Source organism: Mugil cephalus, chromosome 9 (assembly GCF_022458985.1).
Source record: "Mugil cephalus isolate CIBA_MC_2020 chromosome 9, CIBA_Mcephalus_1.1, whole genome shotgun sequence".
Lineage (NCBI taxonomy): Eukaryota > Metazoa > Chordata > Actinopteri > Mugiliformes > Mugilidae > Mugil > Mugil cephalus.
In genome coordinates this window covers 9,382,276-9,399,138 of record NC_061778.1, presented here as the reverse complement: position 1 = coordinate 9,399,138, position 16,863 = coordinate 9,382,276, and the positions used below count along the sequence as shown (strand labels likewise).

Sequence of the window (16,863 nt, the reverse complement as noted above, 5' to 3'; positions counted from 1 at the left end):
AGCGTCCTTAGACAACTTTTCATTCAGTTTCATGTGGACTGTCTCCTCCTAAGCATAAATGTGGCAATCATTTGGTAAAGTCTTGTGCTTTTCCTTCCTTCCTTCCTCCTTTTTTTTTTAATCATCCTATTTATAATTCTTCTGTGGAGTGTTACTGCAGACATTCAGGTGATCACTTGTGCAGACAACTGATTCTGATTGCCTTTCTTCTCTTTTATGTCCCTAGACGGCATGTTTCATTTTTTCACTGAAGACACAGGTTTGTTCTGTAGTGGGGATAATAGAAGATAGATTAGTTATTTTATTATATTTATATATATATATATATATATTTATTTATTTTTTTTACTGCTGTAGCTGTTTCTTTCCCTGCAGGATAACCCCATCACCCATTCTGATTAGCAGCGTTTGTAATAACTTTGAATCATTGCAAAAAAAAAAAAAAAAAAAAAAAAAAGGTGTTGGCTCTTCTAGAAACTGTGACCTTGTTTGTCCCGATCATCACCACAAACGCCTCTGTGTCTGTTACATAGTTAGATTAGATGTTATTTCGCATCCATCCCACAAGCTCACAGCTGATTTATCCAAAGATGAATATTAATATAGTTTTGATTTGCAGCTTGTGAATTAATTGTTTTAATGACGGCATTATGATTCAGCACCAAATCTCTGCATTTCAAACACTGCTCATTTTCCCTCCGGGTTCAGCTGTTTGGTGCAGTTTGAGAATATTTATGTTATGATTAGGCCCATCAGCATTGATTAATCAATTGTCTTGCAAATTATAAAGTTGAGAGGATAAAACTGTTGGATGTCATTTTCGCTCTGAGAACCCAAACAGAGGAATTCCTGTCGGTATATTTAGCGTTGTCTGTATTTTTTTTTTTTTTTTTTTTTTGTCGTCAACCTGTGCCTGTGTTTTTTCTGCCTCTTATGTCTCTCACATTGTTCTTCCTCTTTCAACCACTCATACGTCACTTCATGTGTCTGTGACTGTTATGTGGCTTGCATGGTGCTGATGAGTCCCTCTACTCCGCAGAAGGTAACTTGAAAAGTAGACGTCTAACTTAAACCGAAGAATCCCACAATTAAACAACACTTTATTTGCTTCTGTGCAGTCATGTAATATATTAATCAGTCATGTAGACGTTTGCCTCAGCAGGATAAATGAGAGAGAGCCCGAGCTGTCCTCACGGTATTATATAACAGTCAAGAGTGTTTAATATCAGTATTACTTGCGCAGTATTGATGGCCTGTCACTCGAGGGCTGATACCTCTTTACTTATAGGATGTGTTACAGTAAATAAATCAAGTGTGTAATGAAAAGTTTCCTCTAATCATAGAAGAATCCGTCACGTTCCTTCTCCTTCCAGCAGTTTGCTCTGGTTTTCAGTCAAAGATATTTAATATTCACGCTGAGCGCTAAAGCTAACACACACATTATATTTAACGTATTGTTTATCATCCTTAACCTTGGCTTGACTTCCATGAACATCAACTAACGTGAACTGAATCTGTTAGAATTTCGAAGGCAAATAAAATTAAACTAACCGTTTAACATTTTGCAGCTTGTGCTTTGTAGCTTGTGTTCCTTCCTTTTTAATGGTGAATACAAACTGCTGCTACCTGCTAGTTATGAAGAGATATTTCCTAAACTATGTGACAGCTGACTGCAGTCTGGCTGTGGTGCTGTGTGAGCAACTTCACAGGCGTCGTGAGGCGACATCACAGTCAGCCTCCGTTGCCAGCGCCTCGTTGATGTCAGTTTGCTGTGCCCAGACCTTTACTCAGACCAAACAAGATATTTGAAGATGCTGTCTGGATTAGTTGTAGCTGCTTAGTTCGTTCTACACCGGGGCTACTATGTGGAGGAAAAAAAGAAAAAAGAAAAGATATAAAGCGTTTGAATAATTGGCCGAGTTAAAGAGAAAAATTAAACAAGAAGACGGTCAGAGAAAGGTGAATCAATAAAATCTTTTGAGAATAAGTAGGTCTTGAAAAGAGATTCAGGACAATCAGTTTGCTGAGCTGACTCACAAAATGAGACTTCTCAAAAATAGTAGAATCATTACGGCAAAGCCCATCCACCACTAAACGTGTAATCTTATATAATACTCTAAAAGTAATGGAAACTTTTTTGAATTAAGTCTGTGATTTGACATAAAGCCAGTGCACCAGAATTGTAATTTGACTCACGTTCATGCAGCAGAACTTTAAACCTTTGACGTGCTACAGCTGAATGTGGCATGTTCATAGTCAAATATGGAAACAAATCAGTGAATGGTTTGTTTTCAATGTAGAAGTAATGAGAAGTCGCTTATTTTGTCAATGTTGTTTTGTGAAAAATCACATCAAATTTTCAGAATCTAGGTTTAGTTTGCAAAGCAGATCGCTTTATTTAAGTATAATGTCAAGGATTAGATTTAAAGAAAAAAAATGGAATTTTATTGTAATTTTATTGCAGAATTTCTTTTAGACATCTAGGCACAAATCTCTTTAGATCAGTGTTTGTTCATAGATTATTCCTACTCTATCAGTCGAGCAGGTTTCTCACTGCTAAATTGTGGTGGATCTCAGTTCATCTTTGGTCACACCTGTAGCCATAGAGCTGACCACTTGTGATCAGATCATCCAGGGTACACGTTAATACCAGGTGTGAACAGGGTGTTTAATACAAATATAGCCACATTTGAAAGATTTCACAACATGTAAAGTTAGACAGGGGCAGCTAAACAAACAGAAACCTTTGGGTTATTGTTGTTGCACCTTTATTAGCACCTTGTCACCATTTTAATTAAGTAAATCTGTCTCCTGAGTTTGAGACATAACTTACAGCAGCTTAGTTATTGCAGTATTTTTACAAGCAAAATAATTCATTACGCCGCAAAATGCAAATCCTACATAAAGATTTCAGTTAATGAGAGACGACTCTTTACTTTGAAGACTTGTGAGACACTGGTGGGATGTCAGTCAGCAGTTTTTATGCCAACTGAATGTCACTCAGCAGCAGCAGGAACACGCAGCGGCTCGGGTGACTCAGATAATTATGTGGCTGTGTGTCACTCGCTAATTAGACCGGCTTGACGCGTGCCGTCTTGAGGCGAGCGTTTAAGGAAGGTCAAGTGGCCCGAAAGGACAACAACAAGGAGAGCGGACGCTTCCGAACTTTCTTTTTACTTTGCCGCAAAAATGTAACGATGCGCCGAAAGAATTGACTTTCCTTTTCCAACAAAATAACCCTCCAGCTGTCTGCATCTTTTAAATTACCCCCTTGATAACCTTGGTTTTGCTCCTGTGTGTGTCTGTAGGGAATCCCAATCCTCCTAAACTCGAGGGGTCGCTTCAACCTAAAGGCAACTCCCTGAAAGTCAGCTGGATCAAGCAGGACGACGGCGGATCCCCCATCATACATTATCTTGTCCGCTATAAGCCAGTGAGTACAGGCAGCTGAAACATTTACAGACAACTACAGACAACTGCCTTGATAATTAACGGATCGTTTAAGTGTTTTTATGGAGAAATTCAAAAAACCATTGTATTTTCTTAGTTTTTTTGGATGTTAAAATTAATATTTTTGGGCTTCTTGGGATTTATAAATATTGTTGAGATTAGTTAATTGGCATATTAATCAACTTGAACCTTTTTAGGTATTAATAAATTGTCAGGCAGATTTTATCAAACCAAAAGTGTTGATGGTTCAAGCATTTTCTTGTTTTATAAGCAGAAAATTACTACAAAGACATAGTTTTATTAGCTAAACATAAATACATGAATTAATTCAATTAAGTGTTGCAGGTCTAAATGTGTGTGATGTAATGATTACTTCTCTGTGTGTCTTCAGACACAGGCTTCAGACTGGAAGCCAGAAATCCGGCTACCCAGCAGCAGCGACTACGTGGTCCTGAGCGGGCTGGAGTGGGACACCGAGTACAATGTCCTCGTGGTGGCGGAGAACCAGAAGGGCAAGTCGTCGCCGGCGACCATGTCCTTCAAGACGTCCTCGGAGCCAGAAGCAATCCCAGGTACCCGCCCCCAGGCCCACTCACACTAAACAGCCACTAAACACTGGAACTAAACGGCCAGAAAACTGAGGAGCCAAACTCAAAGCCGAGCGTCACGTTTTATTTTTTAACTCTCTGGCTCCGAAAGGTGAAGAGAAAATAGATTTCCCGTACAGCGGTGAGCCAGAAATGATTTTCCAGCTGAATTTTCTCACTTTAAAGTTTCGACAGCCCCCGCTAAATGAGCTTGAGTTTGCGCTCGCAGAACTGGGACAGCCACTTTCCACGGGAGATGAAATGATTTCCTCTGAGCGACTGAACTTTTCTGTAGCTTTGTTTCATTTTAAAATAGCAGTTTAGGAGGAGCCTTGATAACAGCTGATTAACACGTATGTTAAAATCCTAACTGCAGCTGCAGCTTTTTTTTTTAAACTAACCTTAGAAAACCCTCACAGTCCGTTAGATCCCCTTTAAGCAGCAGACGCTGTCGAGTGCTTCACCAAGACATCACAGCAGGCCATTATGTCGTCTTCCTTTTCTCTAATTCATTTTCCAAACTAAATCCTTTCCCACTCACCCGCCACTGAGCCGCCATCTAGCCAACATGGTGTAGTTTTCCCCTTTTGTGCTGTGCTTTTGCTTTGATGTGTTGCTGTATTTTTTTCCTTCCCTCGATACGAGACATCGGTTTCTTCTTCTTTTTTTTTTTCTTTTTTTTCACTTTTGGTTTTCAGACCTGACACATTTTCACTTTCTCTCTTCCTCTGTTTTTCCCCACCCTTCTCCTTTTTCCCCCCCTTCCTTGTTTCCCTTCATTTTCTCCCCCCTTTTCTCTCTCTTTTATCTCGTCTCTCAATGGTCCTGCTCTCTTGCCTGGTCCTGGACATTGGTGTGGTGGAACACGTGAACATTTTCGCCCCCCCCCGACCTGTGTGCATTTTGGTGTGGTCTGGGTTTTGCCGTCCCTACCCACAGCCACTCAGGGCTGCTCATCTGTGACATGCACTTTGGTATCACTCATCCTGTCCCTCATCACTGTGCTCCTGCTCTCATAGTGTTTCTTTTTTTTTTTTGTTGTTGTTCTTGTTGTTGCTGATATTTTTGTTTGTTTTTTTGTTTTTTTTTTTGTGGGGAAATTCACGTCATAACTGTAGAGGAGAGCTCGCCTTTTCCAGCCTGGCTGTCTTACTGGACACTTCCACTCCTTAAAAAAACAGACTTTGTCCATGACAGAATTGTTTTTTTTCTTTCTGTTAATGGTCTGAAAAGGGTGCTGTGTGTCTTCTGAACAGACCAGTATTGAACCAAAAGGCAGTGGAAATCCTCCGCCTCCCACAGATTCACACAGCTCAGCGTTAGCCCAGCTAGTCATGAGTACTAGACCACAGAGTGATGAATAATGGAATTAAAATATATATTTAAAAAAAAATAGCACTTAGAGAAGAGTGAAGGCTGAGTTCTGGATGTGTCTGTTTACATGAACACTGTATCATATTCAATGGCTCACAAAATTATGCATACGTACTGTACAAAGTTTGTAGCATTAACGTTTACATTATCGAAGAGAAACATCTAACTGAAAAATGTTTATAATGTTTATATTGGCACCGATTGACACGTTGCACACAGAATTATCATATTGAAACTTATTTTTGTGCAGATCTAAGACAAACGTCCAGATATTTCTCATGCATGTAATGTTTATCGAGCGTCACTGAGAATTACATAGTCGTTTTTATACATTTATAATTGGATGGTGCTTCGCGCGGCTGCGTTTTAGTATCTAGAGACCTTGTTGGCCTGTTAATTACAAAAGTAAAATTCGTGTAATGTGTGTGTAACAGAAGATAATTTAGAAAGTTCCGATTAAAATGGACTTTAAACAAAATGTAGAGATTTGGTCACAACGTTTATTTATTTTTTTTTTTTTTGTGATACCTGGAAAACACCTGACATTCAGTTTCTGTCCAAAAAAGCATCCTGCATGTCTGGGTAACTAGCAACACACTGTACGCTTTGGTTTGCTCTTATTTCTAATACCAAATAAAAAGGTTGAATATGTAGTTATCATGTTTTTAAATGGCAGCTGTTTCCATATATACACACTCCTCAACGTGCCTCGTATTTACCGTGAAGGCGTATAAATAAGTGAACAGAGCAGACTCTACGCAAATCTCGAATGTGTCACGGCAGGTGAGTCCATTCTGTATTTGTGGCTCCAGTAGAATAGCTGCACTTTTCACGGTGGTTTCTGTAAAACAAAGTGAGTCCTGCCGCAATGGTTCAGTGCTCTCCCTGTCTTGTTTGGCAGATTTGGGTGATGAGGCCGCGCTCTCCATGGGCATCATGCTCTGGGCAGGGATCCTGGTTGTAGTGTTCGTGCTCCTGCTCCTGGCCGTGGATGTCACCTGCTACTTTGTCAACAAGTGCGGCCTCATCATGTGCCTCTGCGGCAAATCGGGCACAGGAACCAAAGGACACGTGGAGGAGGGCAAGGCAGCGTTTGTGTGAGTATCACGGACTTCATCTGTATTCATGTCGTCCTGTCGAAACTTCAGCACCGGCCAAGATGAAAATGAGATGCAGCCATTCAACAGCTTTTTTTTTTTTTTGCTTTAACTCAACTATGTATATTTCTATATTGGTAGTCAAGCTAATGACCGTGTATAATGTGAACTGGCTTCATCTGACAAACCTACAGAGTTCTTACTATTATTTTTTCCCCCCACAGTGCAACCGAGTGTTTTACAGTATTTCATTGTTGTGTTTTACGGCCCTCATCTTTACTGTTCTGGTACAGACTGGGGGCATCACTCTGTGAAAAAGCTCAACAGACAATACTAGAGATGTGCATCTCCTGGAGTGTAAAATTCTGAATGCTGAGAGATCGTTTCTGTTCCTTCCGATAAGTTTCATCAGTCATTTGACGCTGTAGAAAAAGGAGCGATAATCATAGACTTTATATGAAATATGGACAAACTGTCTGAGGTGTCCACTTGTTGGATTTTGAACCATGGGAATGACACTCGGGCATGGCAGCTGGTTTCAGAGGATTCTCTCGGATAATCCAAATACAGACCTGTAGGGAAAGCGTTGGTGGGGGCTGGGGCTGGACCATCGATATGAATATGGACAAGATGTCCATATGGCTCCAAACTGGCAAGATGGCGTCGCCCATATTCCCCTTGTGACTCACGTTACACAGCGGAGACAGAAAAAACAGGCAGATGCACTAAGACTTAAACAATAAAAACTACCAGTCCTATCTAAATAATAGAATGACCGTTTGAGGCAGCAAAGGCAGAACACTCTGTGTTTTTGTGTGCACTGTGGATTCTGCAGATTTGAGGGCAAGGGAGAGATCGGGTGCTACTTTTATTTTTTACCGAACTCTAAAAGCTCTGTTTACGTTGAAGTCTGTGGGAGAAGCGCTCAGTGGCACGTTAAGACAAAACGGTACAACATTTGTCAACGCTGACAAAATTCCCTCCATTACTATGTGCGTGTTGTGTTTGAGGAGTTAAACCTGTGGGAGTGACATAAGCTGAAGTCATATACTTGAGGGAAAAATAAAACATTTGAAAAGTCAACCAGTGTATAAAGTCAGAAAAAGGCCAATGAACTGTAAACTGCTGTAACTACTAAACCGTAACAGATTTCAGAAAACTTTCTACAAGTTTAAATGTTCAGTTTCATCTGACCTGTAAATGTATCCGTGGTGTCTGTAGTTGTAGTAGTTTAAAATAAAATGCTGAAAAGTTGAATAACTTCTCACCTCTCCTCAAAAAGGTGAACAGTTAGATGTTTGAATGCTTTCTGTAGCAAACTATGTAAGACTAGAATGTCAAAGCTGAAAAGGGGATTGCATCAGCATCTGACTGGTGAACAGATAGTTTAGTGAACGTACTGGAGCAGCTTTAACAAGACAGATGTTTCCATCAGGAGGAAGTGGAAGATAAAATAGAACAGAGTGAATATTGGAAAACAACTCTAAATCAGTACTAACGTTTCTTGTGGAAACAAAAAGCCAAATTTAAACTTTGTGTTTCTTTTAGTATGTCTAAAACAAAGGCAACTTTATGAGTTCTTATTGAGTTTAGAGTTTTAACTGGACACAATGTTTTAATTGTGAGTTAATTTCTTCCATGATGAATGTACTTTGTTGGTATTTAGCTCCGTGCACCATGTTGTAGTTTATCGTGCCCTGGCTGAAACATAACTACATGTCACAGTGACACAGACCACACTAGCTGTGATTGGTTGAAATGCATTTCCTCCTGCATGTTTTATGAGTCGCTGGAGTTCCTTTCCCTCGACCTCCTACACACCGAGTGTGACCTCAGACATCTCATCTCTTTTCTGTGTTGCAGTGATTTCAGTATAAATGTTGTTTAAAATTTATTGGCTACAAATCAAACATGAACTGCTCTGTTCCAGCTGTCATGGTTTGAAGTACATGAAGAGACTCAACACAGCAGATAGAGATCACACCGCTGCCTTTAGGTTTCACAGTGTAATTACACAATTACACAATGCCAACACACGTGTGCAGAGGTATAAATCACTACGGAGTAGATGATCAGGGATAAAGGTTCTGTCAACTTTACCCTGTGGGAATAATATGTTTGTGTCTGTGAAGGTTCTCAGTCATCCAGGTTATGGTAAATCTAACAAAAAAAAAGGACTTATTCATATCTCTCTGAGATTCTCTGGACGTTAATAAGTGGTTCGAAAACCCACCTACATTAATCTTAACATTTCAGAACCCAGTCATCTGAGTCTGAAGTGTTCCTAATAAAACTCTTCACTCTCCATGAGTCATTTATTATTATTATTATTATTATTATTATTATTAGTAGTAGTAGTAGTAGTAGTAGTAGTAACATTATCATTATTATTATTATGGTCATTCATTGTGAACAAGCCACTTGCATCAGTGGGCTGTCTCAAAGAAATCTCTTCAGAAATGACAAAATTAAAGTCATTTATTTAGCTGTTATTATCACTCTAATGTAAATATATTCAGTGTGATCTTTTAAACAAAGTTCAACTTTACGGTTCAGTAAATGTTGTTCCTTTTGTTGCTGTAGTTCTGCATTAATGAGCTTTTACATTTCCTTCAAGAAGTGACATTGAAGATGATTTAAAAGGTTTCATGCTTGTGGCTGAGAAATGGAGAGATATCAGGATGAGGAGGTTTCCTGTTTAGAAAGAAAAGCCTCTGGAGCTAAATAAACATCTACCGTGGCAGCAGTGCATTATGGTCCCCTCAGTCGGTATCTAAAGCAATGGAAGAACACACAGCACGATGAAATGAGCCCATAAATGAGATGGAGTTTTTAAGAGCATATTCGTCCCTCAGTGAAACACATTAAAGATGTCGGGTTCAGCCGAAGCATCGGAGGAATAATCTCATGAAAGCAGTTTTGAATCAATTTGAGTGGGATGTTTCATTGTGTATTGACTTCGTTTACATTTCATGCTGCCAGCATCAAGGACTTGTTCATATTTCATTATACGTGAGCACGCAGAGATTGATTTAGAAGGAGAGTCCATTCAGTCTGTGGAGATGATCATCATCCACCGCTCCTGTATCACCTTTTCTCTCACTGGGCCAAAAGCAACAACTGTCAGATAATCTGCTGCCTCTTTCTTTTTTAACCAAGATCATTGTCTCCGTTTTACAGGAAGGACGAGTCCAAAAAGCCCATAGTGGACGTCAGGACGGAGGACGAGACCGCAGCCAATCATCACACGGCAGGGCCGACAGAACCCAACGAAACTACGCCTCTCACGGAGCCAGAGTGAGTAAAAGCTGAGCAACAGCACTCTGCCTTTCTACTGCTCTTTTTTTAGCCGTTGTGCATTGCACTCCACTTAAAAGAATAATCACGTTATTCAACAGGAAACAAATCTGACCCCTGCAAAAAGAAATTCTTTCCAAAGTTGAGGTCATTCTTGAGTGGAGTCCACTGGATTGTGTTGCTTTTCTGTTTTTATTCCCTTTCAGAGGGATTGCTGTACTTTTGTGTTCCTCTTCTCCAGCCTTCGGAGAGTTTTCTGTCTCGTTACATGAAAGGTTGAAGCAATACCAGTCAAAGACACAGAAAGACTTTTTGTCCCCTCAAGTGTGGTCAACTCATGAAGTCATTTGACAACCTCAGCAAGCCATCTCATATCCGCAGACTGGAAAAAAAAAAAACTAGAACATGCAGTATGAGATTATCACTGGTACTGTTTAACCCTTGTAGGTGGTTCTGCGTGGTGCTGTAGTTTTCTGCAGGAAGGCTCAGTTTTCCTAGTCAGCGTTCTCCATGTTGGTGTGTGTATGGGACGAATCCTTTAATGTCCACTCACAGCATGACGCCCTCTTTTTCTTCTTCTTTCTTTTCTCTCACTAGGCTTAATAGTTGCTGTTTTTTTTTTTTTTTTTTTTTAGTTGCTTTGTCTATGTTTTTTGTGTGAATTTCTAAAGCCAACTAATCCCTCTGCATGCTCTCGTCCGGGCCACCCTTCCTCTGTCACAGTCACCCTGGTGTCTAGTCTGTGTGTCTCTGTTCTCTCCCTGCTCTCTCAGGCTGGCGGCTTACACTGCTGCTCTGGCTCTGGACACCCTCTCCTCCGTAGCCACCAACTCTGACACAGCCACTGCGACAATTGACCCCGCTCAGGACAGCCCCTCTAGCGAGACCACTACCCTCACTTGCAGCCTGTCCACCCCGGCCAACGAACCCTCGCCCGCCCCCGTCCCGGCTCCGGCCCCGACCCCAGAGTCGAACGCGGCCCCGCCGACTCCCGTCATCTCCACGGCTGCCGTCGAAGCTAAAATGGCGCCGTTAATAGAGCAGAGAAGAAGTAACACCCCAGAACATGAGAAAAAAAACCCTCCTCCTCCTCCTCCTCCTCCTTCTTCTTCTTCTTCTTCTTCTACCCCCGAACAGACTAAACCTCAAAAATCTGGGACACCGATACCACCAAAGCGTAGACACTCTCCTAAACTCGCTGCTCTAAATGCTAAAAGTAGCCCTCCTGTTTCCCCGCTTGCCACATCCTCCCCATCATCCTCCCCCACCGTAGGCACCAAGAAGCTTGCTCCGAGCCCACCGGTCACCAAGCTGCCCACTCACACCGCAGCACCAGCACAAACCGCCTCCGCTCTAGCAACTACTGCCCCTCCAAAGCCTGACCCCGATCCTCACGGGTTTAGCTTCCCTGCCTTTGACATAGACAAACGTGTAGGCCAAGCTGCTCCTACCGCAAAGCCTGGGTCTCCTTTACCCGTTACCTCCCTCTGTTCCGCCCCCGCCTCACACGACTTCCTCTCATCAGACTATTATGACATGCTCGCCCCTGACGCAAGGCTCAAAAATGCAGATTTAGATTTCGAGCTGACAAACGGGACACGGAGACCCTCCCACCCGGCAGACTCCGCAGACCTCATTAGCATAGTCAGCCCGGCCGCTGCCCCCGCTCTGCCCAATGGAGACGGAGCGCACCGCCCCCCCTCAGGCCCAGATCCGGAGGCGTCAAAGAATCTGGCCAAGACCGCTCCTCCTGTCAACGATGAGTACGGCTCCCTCTAGAGGTTTATCTGTGTGTGTGCGTGTGTTTGTGTGTGAGTGCAACGTGTACGCCCATTCATTCACCACCACATCTTGCCATTGACCACACAATATGAAATATTGTAATGGTAAACTGTGGTAATGACATTGGGGTAATGTTGTGGATAAAGAAGTGAAAAGGATGACTTTGTTTTTTTATGCTCGTGTGGGACAGTTCTCCATTGTGGGGTCTCTGCTTTTTGCAACATTTCACCACAAACACATTCAGGCTTCTTCCTAGACAAGCAGCTCGCTACGTAAATGTTACCTCAGTAAGATTTTTATGTCTTAGCTCGGGCCTCTTTAGAGTCCTATATTAAAAAAAAAAAAAAAAAAAATGTTAACACGTCTCATGCCTAATTTGAATTTGCGTCAAATTAACTGATTGTAAAAAGCTGCTCTGACACATTGGAACAAATGTGTCGCTTCATTATCACCTTTTAAATCATTAGTAAGTCCTGTGGTAAGTCACACGTTAAGGAGTAGAGCTGATCCTTCTCATATTAAGTCAATTTATGTAAATAAATTGACTTACTTGGGCAAGTTTTGTAACTGACTGGATAGCTTAGGGGTTTCAATTACTTAGAAAAGGTGAGACTTTATAGGTTAATGATTAATGACGACAAATTTTTACTTTTGCCTTAAAAGTCCAAAAAGCAGTGGAGCAATATTGAGAATCGTTCCTTGTTTTTTAAATTTTCACCATGTCACCTTTATACTAATTCAACGTGATAAATACTGCTTAGCCTTGTCCAACTTAGATCTGTTCTTTGTCATAACCAGGTTGATTTTTAGAAAGTCTAGAGTAAAAATATCACCACATCCTAATTGTGAGCGAGGTGTTGAAGATGCAGAAGATAACACTAGCTTTGTTTACATGGGCACTAATACTAGAATAAAAATGCCTCCTGCTGAGAATGAATTTATAATCAGACTGAGAAGGGAGGTGTAAACCTCTCATAGTCTCTTCAACAGGAAAATATTAGCCCCTAATATCGTTTCCCTTCTGTAATTCTTTTGTAATTACCAGGTGATGTGACGAGTTTCCAGGAGGAACACAGATACAACATGTAGGTAGCGAAACAACAAGTTGTTCAAACAAGTGTTGTTAAAGATGCAGGAATCCTGTGTGGGCAGCAGCGTTAAAACAAGGCTCTGCCGCAGCCATCTCCTTCTATTTCTCTTCTTCTCTTCTATTTGCTGCACATCTGTCATCCCAGCACTGGCAAAAAACCACTTGGCGCATGTCAAAAAAAAAAAAAAAAAAGGTCCTAAAGTGATGGATGTTTCGAGACACATCTGATCGTTTCACTTGGCGGCCAAGTAAACAGTCTGCTGGCGCGTCAGAGGGTCGACGTCTGTACACGGATCTGTGTGAATAACACGGATTAAAGCCACGTCGTTACTCCAGCAACATATGATCTGATCCTGTGCAAACAATAGCACCGACAACGTGTCCTAAAGATCTGAATCGAGGAACAAGTCTCGGTCCCTGCAGCCTGAGCAGAGCCTTTAAGTTCACGCAGCAGATTTAAAACAGGCAGCAGAAAGTCTCTAATGATTAAGTTAATAAGTCCATTCATCAGGGATCGTCCCTCATCCTCCGAACGGTCGTTATTTACGACTTCTGTGACAAAATGAGTTGTAGAATCAATCACTTACCGTTTCCTGTTGGAACAGAAACATTACTTTCCATCCCCCTCCTGCACCAGAGGCCAAGTAGCATTGTGCATCTTTAACAGTCCTGTCATGTCTGAATAAAGCCACAACAAGCAGCCGTCTCTTTAACGGCACCCGCTGCAAATTGCACGTCTGAAACGGGGCCTTGGTTAATTCCTAAATGTTTAGTTTGAGTGTTGCCTAAATCCTCCTCTGAAGGAGGCTGGACCGTGGTCTTTTCCTGCTCTGATCTACAGAAGACTGCAGGCACAGATATTCTCTCTGAGGTAGAACTAAACCGATTAAAGCTCAACGTTTGTTTAGAGACGCTAGTCGCAGCAAGATGGACTATATGGGTATGTCATTATCTGTTTATTCTGTCAAGGTGGTGAACAAATATGTAAGAAGATCTCCAAAAATCTTCTTCTTACATATTGGGTGAAGATGTCATTCAGATTAAATGTTTCAAATAAAGTGTTTTATTTATTTATTTGCTGAGAACTGTGTGTTTTTCTTGAAAGGCGCCTTAATTATTTTAATCATGAACTTTGTCTTCTTTCTGCTGCAGGAAGATTTTTCCCGATGAGAAAGCCCAACTGGGCGGGGGAGACTCGACCCTGATCGCTGCAGAACACAACAGTGTCGCACAGACAAATGCCACCGAGAGCAAAGCATGATGGGCCAGAGAAACCTCGGCCCAAATGTCCAAAACATTTCGCAGCAGCGAGCGAGAGAACAGGAGTTTTGATTTCCAGTGCCCTTAACGACACATTCAGAAACAACACACGTTGGTTAGAGCGCACTTCGCCTGTGCTTTCATTTCCGGTCTCATTCATGAAATGTTTACTACACCCGAGGATTCATCTTAAGGTCATCAGAGATTTATTTTATTTTTTTATTCTTATTTTATTTAACCAGTCAGGAACGATTAAGAAAGTCTCTAAATAAAACGATTGCTTGATAAATATATGAAATTACACTTTCTTTCTATAGTTTGAACTGTAATGGATTATTATGAGAAATGTAAAAAAAAAAAAAAAAAAAGGAAAAAAAAAAGGTGACTATATATAGAAATTATTTTTCTTATTTTCATGTTCAAATGTAAAACCGTTTGCATATTTTAAGTTAGATTTATTTTTTATTTTTCTGTGGGCTAGTCTCATTCAATAGCTTGTTCTGCATGTCCGACCTGCAAGTGGTTGTAAAGTTTTTGTTTACAAGGTTTACTGTTGCACTCTTGTCTGTTGCAGGGAAGTTTCACGCTGGCGTTGATTAAACACAGGCCCGAGTTCAGTGTTCAGATTAGAACCGTATCTGTCATGGTTACAGAAATACAGGATTAACCCACAGCCAGCTGTGCAGGGGGAGAGAGAAGCGGATGGTGAAACCGTTTTTTTGGATCAAAGTTCATTCAGTCTGTCACTGCCTTACTGTAAAGCTCCAAAAATACTCAATCCAAAAAATGGATTTGATTAGAAGAGGAACAGAAAGACTGATATTACCACGCGAATGTCTCATGATCTGGAGCTAAATATAAACCACGTGCTTGTTTTGATGATGATGATGATGATGATGATAGTGGGGAGGGGGGGGCAACAACTATGATCATTTACTCCTCACATTTCGGATCAAAGGTCTGGCTTCATAGTTTGTGCGTTTGAAGTGAAAAGTAAAAAAAAAAAAAATCTAAATGAAAACTCTAAAAAGCATTTCTTTTGTACTATTTAAAAACTACAAAGGTTTCTTTTCCATTCCTGCCTGCGAGCTTGTGCACTGTGCCTGTGTGTCGATAGATCGTCTCGTCATCAGTTCCTATGATAATCTGCATAGCTTTGTCGTGAGAGATTTAGCCTTTTTTATTTTATTTGATGTATTACTAGAAGAAAAGTACGATAAATGGACTAATGTGGTCATTATAACACGTGTAGTGTATAAAACTGTCCCGTCTCTGGTCACAGCACTATATTATTGCCAGCTATAGTGGAGGGGAGGGTGTTTTGAGCCTTGGCATGAACTCAGTACTTCAGATAAGACGTGCCCTGTGTTTTTGTATGATAGGGGGGCAAATAGTTCTCATGTTGATTCAGTGAGTGTTAACCTGCGGGGGCTTGTTCTGGCGTCATTACACATTGTTTTTATTTCTCTCCCCCAGTTGTTATTCAAGTGTTCTGTAATGTGGATTTCTTTTCTAAGTTTGTGTCTTTTTGTACAAAACTCACTCACCAAGAGCGACTGCTTGACTGACTTCAGGAGGCCATAGGCAGGAAGCAGGGTGGTCCACCTGTAACCCAAGAGCTAACTCTTTTTTTTTTATTACCATTATTATTTTATTTAAATAAGCTTTAGATTATAGATGTAACCTCAAAAGAACTGAATACATTATTATTCTCCTTGAACTCCACCGGACCACCTTGCTCCCTCGTCTCTGGAAGCTCCTTTTGGTTTTATTGGGTCAAACTCAGAAAATATCTGCTGTGTACAGTCTGAGTGCTAACCCATTTACAAAATAAAAAGTGGTTTCCGAACCTAATTTTGTCCTGGCCCATTTTGTTATTACTTTCATTTATTTCCTCTCTTTTTTTCCCCCCCCCTTCTGTAAGATTGAGCGCTTGCAGTGACGCACGATGGACAGCAGATGGCGCTACGCACCAACGTTTGGGCTGCCCCTCTTTTGTTTTCGCCATGTCATGAACACAGACTATTTACTGAAAGGTTACAGTGCAAACAGGTTAGCTGGAGACTCTCCCTCCACTCACTCAGATGACCAGAGAAGCAAATAAACAACTGTTGCATGACTCGGAGTAAAGTTTACACTTCCAGGCTTGGATGTCAAAAAACTATGTACCAGTGAGGGCTCGATATTTTCAGCTGTGGCATTCCTCCTCCTCCTCCTCCTCCTCCTCCTCTTCAGCAGACGTGACCGGTGTTGTGTCAACAGTGTCAACAACCACAGTAACCCAGCATGGCATCCAGTTTCAGACGGCACAACGACCTACAGCCCCCTCTTACCTAATTTCATTTCCTCTCCTTTGCCCTGTCACATGAAAGTGTGTGCGTGCGTGCGTGCGTGCGTGCGTGCGGTGGGGATAATTAATCCGCTTTTGCTTCATTATTTCAGGACAAACGCCCTGCTCCTCCCGTCAGTAGTTGAGATGCCCGGTAGATGTGTCTGATTGATTGCAGCCTGGACGGAGACACGACGAGCGGCAGAGGGCGATCATTCAGAGCCGTGACGTCGCCCCGGTGATGTCAAGTCAGAGACAGGTAGCCATGGTGATACAGGAAGTTAGGACACGGGGCCTTCAAAATAATTGGGTACACAAATAATAATAATGGTTAAAAAAAAAGAGTAAAATGTGTAAAATAAGATAGAGATTAGACTTTATTGATCACCAAGGGAACATTTAGGTGCACAGTGGCTTAAAATAGACGTAAAAGTAAATATACTAAGGTCAAAACAAATATTTACAGCTGCTGTCCTAAGCTTGACCTTAACATTGTCCTCAGAATCTTTCTATATCTGTGGTGAAAGTTGAGTTGACGTCTACTGCTCAGTGCCGTCGCACACATGAAAACACAGTAGAAAATAATGCTTTTCCAAC

General features: G+C 41.4%; 1 protein-coding gene across 14 annotated transcripts in view; it reads left to right on the top strand.

Moving 5' to 3' along the window:
- ncam1b (neural cell adhesion molecule 1b) overlaps window positions 1–15,791 on the top strand; it is a 73,236-nt gene extending 57,445 nt beyond the window's left edge. For 5 of the 14 annotated variants that reach the window (XM_047593446.1, XM_047593442.1, XM_047593443.1 and 2 more), the window contains 8 exons: window positions 227–259; window positions 1,040–1,042; window positions 3,309–3,433; window positions 3,842–4,022; window positions 6,313–6,508; window positions 9,689–9,805; window positions 10,579–11,568; window positions 13,830–15,791. In XM_047593446.1, the coding sequence (XP_047449402.1) occupies window positions 227–259; window positions 1,040–1,042; window positions 3,309–3,433; window positions 3,842–4,022; window positions 6,313–6,508; window positions 9,689–9,805; window positions 10,579–11,568; window positions 13,830–13,938 (1,754 nt within the window). In that variant the 3' untranslated portion in view covers window positions 13,939–15,791. Of the gene's footprint in view, window positions 1–226; window positions 260–1,039; window positions 1,043–3,308; window positions 3,434–3,841; window positions 4,023–6,312; window positions 6,509–9,688; window positions 9,806–10,578; window positions 11,587–12,632; window positions 12,673–13,829 lie in introns of all 14 variants that reach the window. The other 9 variants (XM_047593451.1, XM_047593448.1, XM_047593444.1 and 6 more) reach the window with 5 other exon arrangements.
- The last annotated feature ends 1,072 nt before the right edge of the window (window positions 15,792–16,863 follow it).